At 43.5% G+C, this 9737-nt stretch overlaps 1 protein-coding gene across 1 annotated transcript; it reads right to left on the reverse strand.

Annotated features, from left to right (window-relative positions):
* Positions 1 to 3922: 3922 nt before the first annotated feature.
* Positions 3923 to 9537, reverse strand: LOC308150783 (keratin, type I cytoskeletal 50 kDa-like; the record flags this gene model as incomplete). The annotated part of the gene is made up of 8 exons (XM_080523579.1): positions 3923 to 4022; positions 4954 to 5112; positions 5580 to 5803; positions 6463 to 6588; positions 6820 to 6981; positions 7317 to 7473; positions 8796 to 8878; positions 9130 to 9537. 8 exons carry the CDS (start codon positions 9535 to 9537, stop codon positions 3923 to 3925), a joined length of 1419 nt encoding a protein of 472 aa, XP_080379705.1.
* Between the last annotated feature and the right edge of the window lie 200 nt (positions 9538 to 9737).

Below are 9737 nucleotides of genomic sequence, written 5' to 3' on the forward strand. Positions count from 1 at the left end.
TGGGAGGGGGGGCTCCCCTGGTGCTAGGAAAAAAAAACTAAAAACAAGAAGGGAAAAGAGCTGGTTTACATAAATAAAGGCTATGTACACTATCCACTATACTATACTATACAAATAAAACACTGTGCTGTACTCTATGCTATGCTATACCTATTCTAACATTTCCTATCTCTGAACCTTATGTACCCAAGGGTTGTCATATTGCACATAGTGTTATTGCACATTCATTTAAAGTGTCGCAGTTTGCAGGTTTGAAATGTTCACAGTTGTGTTTCAGTCAGGGCTGGACTGGCTTTTTTTTTACCTGCCGGCCCGGCCGAAAGCTACCATCGAACGGCCCATAAATCGAAAGCTACCATTGAACGTCCCATAAATCAGGGACAGCGGCCCATTGGTCAATTTTCTAGACAGACACTGGGCTGGCCCAATCAACAGAGAGAAGGGGGGGGGGGGTCAGGGGTCACGCACGCACGCAGCACCAGACCTCCGTCTCAGTTTCGTGGTAGTTTTGGGCTGAGGCGGCCGGCAAAATAAATTTAGTTAGCCTGGATAGTTACTAGATAGATACTGAGAGAGATGGAGCGCAAAAGCACACTAAAACAGAAGGGAGGCTGGGAAAAACTTAGGGAGAAAAACAAAAAGAAACTCGAGGCAGATGCTGCCAAATGTGTAAACATTAGGGACATGTTTGCTGCACCCTCAAGTTTACCACAGCAGCAACAGCAACAGGTTGAAGAGGAGGCTAGCAGGGAGGAGCGGGAGCAGGGTACAGATACAGAGGATAGAGAGGATACAGAAGAAGCGGGGCTGAGTCAGCCTGTAACCGTTGACCCGGTAAGGAAAATATAGGTAGCTGTTAGGGGTGTAACGGATCGCCCCCCACGGTTCGGCACGCATGTGTACCGCGGATCAATTGCAAAATGTAACCAAGTAATAATATTACTTAATATTAGTTAATATCCCTTGTAAATCACAATGTATAGTTGCCATGAAAAGATAGACACGACAGTTGCGTGCTTTGTTTTACTCTAAAGCGCAATTATAGGTTGATAATGGAAAAAAAAATCTAGAACAACAAGGCTGCGTTCGTAAATTCGCTCTGGAATCTGATCACTGAGTACACTGGTCTACTTGCACTGGTACCATTGCTTACTGTATGTAGTCGTCTTTGTAGTGGTTTGGGGGAATACTACAGTTTGTCATATGACTGTACAGCACAGTATATAAGACGAGTATATAAGGCAAGTATTTTTGTGCTGGTGGGTGTGGTCCGACCGATTGGGGTGGGCCTGTCTGGGCCAAAAATGCCAGGGCCTAATTTTTGTCCCAGTCCAGCCCTGGTTTCAGTGTTGCACTTGATTTCAATCTAGTAGCTGCCATCAAATTGTCTAGATTGTCCAGGGCCTAGAACCTAGGTCTTTGCTGTGTTCAGGGCTAAATAAAATTCTATGAGACGTATTAGAATAATCAATAATCACAAAACAGGTCCAGACATGGCAGTGGTGGTGAGGGGAACTGTGGGGCTGTCAAAATTATTATTTAGCTGTTACTTATTTTTATATCCACATTGCAGTGAGTGCATACACATTTTTCAGTATATATGGTCCCAGCAGGAATCGAACCCCCAACCTAAGCGTTGTTAGCACCATGCTCTACCAACTGAGCCACAGAGGACCATACTTAAAAGTCTACTCACTTAAAGTCTTCTACTCATGTCTGATATGTTAATCTTGTGTCTAGAAGATGTTCATTTTATGTTAATGAAATTAACCAAGTGGTTTTACACAAAAAACACTAATATCAAAGCCTAATGGAGACTTCAGACATTTTAAAATTGTCAAATTAAAATGTTTATTATTGTGTTAACAACTTGATCTAAAGCCAACTGAGACATCCTAATCACTTTGGAACCATGGCAAATTTCATGAAAAAGTATATCATGGACATGATATAAATGTCAGAGATTTTTGGTCTCTAGTGAGTAAGAGAAAGCTACCTAACGTAACTTTGCCTGCCAACTGACTGTGTAGCCAGTCTCAGTGGGTCTAGCTGTACAATATGTTCTTCATCATGCAAAAAAAAGAACACCAAAAAAACATAGAAATCTTGGTTGTGGTGCTGGGGCATAGCTTACACTAAAGCATTTGTTACTAGAAGAATGTCGGCAGGTTTTGGCAGGTTTTTGCAGAGCGTCAAGAATCATCTTCATTTACCCATCAAATCCGGTCCTACCCACTGTGAAAACGTCCCCCTTTACCCCATACTACCATTTAGGTGCAACTCAAGAACCTGAGGTAAACTTACCGTATCTGGAAACGTGTCCTATCTTGATATAATTGCTGTTTCTGATAGGAATAGGAATGCTGTAGTGTAGACATGCCATGCCACAGCACCAAAACTAACACTCTCACACTTTTTTTAATTTTTTAATTTAACCTTTATTTATACAGGTAAAAAACACATTGAGCCCCAAGGGCTCATTTTCAAGTGTGACCTGTTCACAGGCATACAATATCCACCACAAACAAATACAATACAAAACCTGGCCTACATAGTCTAAAACTAAACTAAAACGACATAGTCTAAAACTAAAACTAGCCTAAAACAGTCTAAGATAATCTAAAACTAAACTAAAACTGGTCGGTTTTTGCGGCCTCGTACCTACGACCGAATCACAGCCGTGCTGATATTCAGTATAACACACTCCCTCTCGTGTGATATTGCTTAAGTATTCCTTACGGAACATAGGCCATTGATGAACAGATTCTTTTTTTTTGGTGCTCTGCGCTCCTTCTCCAACTCATTCTGGGTCTTCCACTCCCTTGTTTTTCCTTGTGTGATTCCATGTCAGGGCCTGTTTGGTTATTGCTGTTTTGTTTTGTCTTAGGGTATGCCCCCCTTTCCATCTCCACTTTCTCCTTTTCAGCTGTCAGGGGTACAAACTGGTGATGGCCCAAAAAGGTGACACATATTTGTTTTGCCTGAAAATGATCAATGCGCAGCTATTACCTTAGGGGGGGGGGGGGTCACTAACGGTGGTCTAACAATGATGCACGTTTAAGTAGCGGCAGCCCTGACCTTAACACCTGCAGAATTACTTCGAAAACAGTTTACTATGACTGTTCTCCACGCTGTCTGGAATTGTACCTTGCTGCCTGAAGCTAAAAGTTATTTCAACAACAGCAGAGTTTAGCAGACAGGAAGATTAGTTAGCTCCCGCATCATGTGACTTGGATGAGACTTAGACCCCCCCCCTCCCACCGAAAATATATATTTAAATTATATAATATAAATTATATAATGTATTATTTTTTGCAGATCTACATGATTCACATGTATGACCTATTTTGAGATAAAAACAGCTAATTTAGCTGCCAGCTAACAAGTTTGCACCCCTGGCTGTACTTCTATCGACTTTGTTTGGTCTGTTCCCACAGGTTGGTGTTATTGATAGGAGTCTTGTATAAGTGGCATAAGAATGGTTACTGAGGGTTAAATATGACAACAGTAATAGGATAACACTTTATTTTACACTGTTGCTATTACGATGTACTCTTGTACAGCGCAATGTAATTATCCGTTGTTGTATTGTACTTGGTGTCATGAATATGTTTAGGTTAGGTATGTAAGTAAGTAAGTAAAGCTTTATTTATATAGCGCCTTTCGTACATGAAATGCAAGGTATAGGCAGTAATGATTCATATGGTTTTAAGGTGAACATTTTAGAGTAGTGTTCATTTTAGACTAGTCATAATTGCCAGCGCATGATAAACAACCCCAAAATGAAGCGCTACTGAGCAAAAAAGAGCACACAAATAAACACAAATAAACACAAATAGACAGTATTTGAGACTCATTCTTTATTGATGTCCTTCCAGGCATGCAAAGTATTCGTAGACATTTGTAGGGTTTCCGTCATGGCTCACGTTGAGGAGGAAGAATGGACGACCTTCCCTCCAATCACCTCCTCGGTCATAGTGACCATCTTGGTTTTGCTGGACGAGGACGAGGACATGGACATGCTGTGGACCAATCAGAAAACACCAGAGTCATTCAGGTTGGAATGAACCAGACGGACTCAAACTCAACCACCCTTTTTATACCTTAACTGTTCCTCCTGAGACATCTAATTACCCTCTACCCCCCCCCCCCCCCCCCCACTGTACAGCTGGGTCATAATAAAAAATGTAATAAAACAAATGATTCCTTCTTCTAGCACGACGACTGCCAATGGCTCCAGGCCTGCATGGGCATACATTACGTTTTCCTGCTATGACTGGTGGATAGATGACTCACTTACTTAGTCAAATGTATTTGTTGTGATTCGATTTGGATAAAGGTGTCTGCTAAATGCCTAACATGTAAATGTTATACCTATTTAATCTGTTATGATGCTTGTTATATCTTTTATGTGTCCAATTGCCCCATCTGGGACAAATACCCCTGGGCCCAATTGTTAAAAACGTTTAATCTGGATAAAATGATTATTTTCTGCTATCCAGGATCAGATCGATCTATCTGATTCTGAGTCGTATAAGGGAAATCAGCCAGCTCGATCTGATCCTGGATAGCACAAAAAGAATCAGGATCATTCTGATCCAGACGAAAAGTTTTGAACAACTGGACTCTGGGCTCTGAGAGATTGTTCTAGTTTAGTTCAGGGTGTGAATTGAAATAGATTCATAATTAATCGTTGAATTGCATTGAATTGAAATCCACATGGAGGAATAATGGGCGATTCCCAATTCATGAATTGAATATCCATTTAATTAAAATGTTGTGAATCAACCACAGACAGTGTAAAGTAGAAGGCACTAGTTGTACACGAGGCACTTCTGCTTCCAGGTCAAAGTTCAGAGCCTAAGACTGCATCACACCCAAAAACCTGCCCTTGCAACCCCTGATAATAGGATAATATTATGATAATATTTTCTTACTTTCTGTCAACACTACATGACCATAGAGACCGATTTAGTGGTGGTGGTGGTGGTTCTGGAGGAGGAGCCCCCAGACATGGACATGCCCCCGCCGGACATGGACATGCCCCCGCCGGACATGGACATGGAGGACCCCCCGGACATGGACATGGAGGACCCCCCGGACATGGACATGCTGTGGACCAATCAGAACACAGCAATGAGACCACAGTGGAATGAACAAAACAAACTCAAACCGAGCATTCTTTTTATACCTATTTACTCTGTCATGCTGTTCGTGACGTTTCTCGTGTGTCTCGTGAAAACTTGACTTTGACTTGGCGCCAATACCAATTGCCCCAAGTGGGACAAATAACCAAGTGGGACACATGTCACTAGTTGAGGGCACTTCTGCTTCCAGGAGAAAGTTCAGAGCCTAAGACTGGATTTAGGCAACACTCCCAAAAACCTGGGGGGGGGTATTCCATCAACGTCGCTAAAGGAAAATCCAGGCTTATTTTGATAACTCTCACAAGATTTATCAAAATAAGCCTGTATTTTTCTTTAGCGACGTTGATGGAATAACCCCCTGCCCTTGCAACCCTCAATAATATCTCAATAAACCTAATGAATGGACTGATATGTTAGAGGTGTTGTTCTCACCCGGCTGAAGCCCCTCCGTCCATCAGCCTCTTGTACTCAGCGATCTCCATCTCCAGACGACACTTGAGGTCCAGCAGCATCCTGTACTCGCTGCCCTGGCGCTCCAGGTCGGCCCTGAGCTCCACCAGCTGGCCCTCCAGGCTGGTCACCTGCATCTGGAAACTAGACAGCTGCATGGAGTAGCGGCTCCTTGTCTCTGATAGGGTGGCTTCCAGCGATGATTTCTGTAAGTAAGTAAGTAAGTAAGTAAAATGTATTTGTATAGCACCTTTCCCAGACCAAGGGTCACAAAGTGCTTTATATAGAGAGAACATAATAAAGAAGAAACATAATAAAACATAATAAAAGAGCGAAAGTCATAGCAGGTTAAAATAGGCAAACAAGTGAAAATAAGTAAGTAACAAGTAACAGACAACAGGTGTACAACAATATCAACAGGACACAGAAAGACAGGCTTTTAGGGCTATCCAAAAGCCTGTCTATACAAGACAGTCTTTAGTTGTTGTTTTTAAAGGCCTCGACCGAGACCGCTGATCTAAGATCCAAGGGAAGAGCATTCCAAAGCCTAGTAGCCACATAGTGGACACACAGGACAGGAGGTGAGTGGAGCTACTGTGATGCATTGAATTCAAGATTTAGATTGGAGTGTAGAGGACACGTTGAGACTACACAGGACCAAGTCTACATTTACATTGTAGAATAAATACACGGACAAACAATGACCTGGATTTGTGCAACAAAATACTGCTGGTGGAGATCAGAAAATTCGAACAATAATGCTCTCCATTTTACGCCTAAATGATGATACTATATCAAATGTAATTACTCAAAGTCAGAAGCTGGTTTTTTTTCAACATAGTGTGGTGTGTATTGCGGTCCTCACCATGCTTATCATTGCCTGGAGCTCTATCTGTAAGGACTGTAGGGTGGCTTTGACTTCAGTGATCTCGGACCTGCTGGTCTGCAGGACGGTGGTCTGTGTTTTCACTTGACTGGTCAGGCTTTGCGACTGCACAGGACCAGGGGAAGTGACACCAGAAGAGGAAAAGGGGTCAGAAATGACTGAAATATTTACACAATTGAATAATGAAGAAACAGAATATTAGTTCAACCTACAAAAAAAAACAATCAGTTATGTTTATATTGTATTAAACATGGCTATATAGAAACACATAGATTTCTTATTTATTTACTTCCTGTTTTGACTACTGCTACTTCCTCTGTATTCTCAGACACTCACTTTGGCCTGGAACCAGCCCTCCAGCTCGCTCTGGTTCTTGGCAGCGACGGCCTCGTAGTGTTCTCTGATGTCAGCCATGATCTTAGTGAGGTCTTGTTGAGGTGCGGCGTCCACCTCCACATGGACTTGACCTCCCAACTGAGAGCGAACAACCAGCAGGTCCTGGAGACACAGGGACAGTCTGGGTCAACTCATGTCTCTTGTATCGCACCACACACAAAGTATGACACACTAACATCTTCTGTTCAAGACTGTCTCAGCCCACTGACCTAATGCCCAGGCATTATCCTAGGTATGTATTACTATTGTTTTAACCAATATGACATTATCCCCATATGACATTATTATAGCGTTTTTCTCCCTTTAAGTAGAAAAAACCCCTCAATATTGATGCATTTTATATGGAATTTCTACAGTGGAAGTTAATTTCTATATATAATGTTGGCTATGGCTGTAGCTGTGTGTTGACAAGTCTGCTCTCAAGGCTGGAGACTCACCTCCTCGTGGTTTTTCTTGAGGAAGACAAGTTCTTCGCTCAGCCCTGCGACCTGTAGGGTCAGGTCCTTCTTGGCCATGGTCAGCTCTTCTAGCACCCTCCTCATCCCAGCGATGTCAGCCTCCACAGACTGGCGGATGGTCAGCTCAGTCTCATACCTGGACACATAAACAGGGCATGATGTGAATAACCAGGGACTCAACTGGCTCTGGGGGGTTTCTGGTGGGTTTCTGGTGGTTATTAGTTAACAGTAATAAGCGACAACAGATTATGATTTGTTTGTTTATTTAATAATTTATTTTGGCTCCGCCAACAAAAAATAGTTCCGCAACTGAACTTCAACTGGACGGTTGCCTAGTAACCTGAACACAAACAATAGAACACCTTTGCGGCGGAGTGATACATATAGTTAAATGTCCCAGTGCTGTTATACAGTATATCAGCACTCATGGAATGCCTCTTGTCCAATCAAATGACTTGGTCGGAACTAACTGTTGTATAATGTTATCTATACTGTTGTTGCCATGTTGTGTTATTTTTATCAATACATTTACATTATGGAAACATACAGAAGCACATTCAACCATCATATTTGTGACACAGTCTGGTGAAAAGATCTGCATGTCCGCAATTCATGCAAATGACCAAACATTTTTTTTAAATTACGAAAGTTTAAGTTTAAATTGGATTAACTGTATAGTCTGCTGTAGGCTACTGGGTAAGTGATACCTGGCTTGTAAACAAACTTACATTTTAGGACGTGTGCAAAAGCAAGGACAGTGTGACCATTATGTGTAGTTATGTGTTTTTAGCATGTTGATGTTCTATCAGCAAGTTGTGATGTGCTAAACATTAGATGTTCATAGCAATGTTCCTTGCTAGCTAGTAACAGCTGTTTTTTTGATTCAGAGCATGTTTCTCCAGTATTTGGTCTGAACATTCAAATAAACATCTTCCTCAACTATTTTCAGATCATGTCATGACACATCATTTGAGAGCTTTCAATCCGCACTTTCATAATTTGGAAAAACTGAAAAATGACATTGCCCTACTTGAAGACTTGAAGATCTACAGTGGACATTGTGATTTAGTCATTATATTCCTGGCTCACTGCACACCACATTGAGACACGTCTTAATAAATGTCAGCATTGTTGAAAATCGACGACACACTCGCTAGTCAAGCCAAAACATTGCAATGCAGTGGATTCGGTGAGTAATCCCCACTTCTACCTAATTAACTATAACACTACTTTACATTGTTAGCAGGCTCACAAAACAAAAACAAGCTGTGTTACTTGACTAGTGAGCGTGTCGTTGATTTTCAACAACGCTGAAATGTATTTAAATCTTATACTCGTCATTATACTGATCCTGGCTCAATGCTCAGCATATTGAGACACATGTCTTAGTATTAGTCGACTAGTATCTAGAACATAGTGTGCAGTCTACGTGTGTGTGGATGCGAGGTAGGGACTCACTTCACTCTGAAGTCATCCAGAGCCAGCCGTGCGTTGTCGATGCTGAGGTGGATGCTTCCATTCACAAGGATGGCTTGCTGCATCTGCACACACAGACACACACTGTATTTAATGGAGGAGTGTGTGTGTGTGTGTGTGTGTGTATGCGTTTGTGTCCGTGTGTGTGTGTGCATGTGTGTGCATGTGTGTGCGTGTGTGTGTGTGTGTGCGCCCGTTTGTGTCCGTGTGTGCATGTGTCCGTGTGTGCGTGTCTTTGTGTGTGTGCGTGTCTTTGTGTGTGTGTGTGTGTGTTCATATGTGCTCATGCATGCGCGCGTGTGTGTTAGTTAATTACCGTGCCCTGGAGGCCAGTGATGGCCCCATAATGGCCGCTGAAGTCTTGAGCAGAGGGGGAGATCCTGCTCTCCAGGAACTGACGGATCTTCATCTCCAGCTCCGCGTTGGCCTTCTCCAGGCTGCTCACCTTGACCAGGTAGGAGGCCAGGCGGTCGTTGAGGTTCTGCATGGTGAACTTATCGTTGCCGCTGATGCTCCCTCCCCCCATACCGAAGCCACCGCCACCGCCACCCGCGCCGAAGCCGCCACCGTATCCGCCACCGAAGCCGCCGCCGTATCCGCCGCCACCGCCGCCGCCAGCAGAGAAGGACCTGGAGGAGCTGGAGATGCGCGTCCCAGCGCCACCTGCGCCCCCGTAGACGCTCCCGGCTCTCATGGACATGCGACCGCCTCCACCTCCGCCCATGGACATGCCGCCACCTCCACCGAAAGACATGCCACCTCCGCCCATGGACATGCCACCTCCGCCCATGGACATGCCTCCAGAGGAGGACCTGTAGCTGCTGCTGCTGGAGTAGGAAGTCATGGCGACGAGGTCTGCTGCTGTCTTACTGCTCTGGCTGGAGAGGAGAAGAGAGGAGAGGAGGACCGAGTGAGTGAGGAGAG

Source organism: Nansenia antarctica (genome assembly GCF_963989245.1).
Source record: "Nansenia antarctica genome assembly, chromosome: 2".
NCBI classification, from domain to species: domain Eukaryota; kingdom Metazoa; phylum Chordata; class Actinopteri; order Argentiniformes; family Microstomatidae; genus Nansenia; species Nansenia antarctica.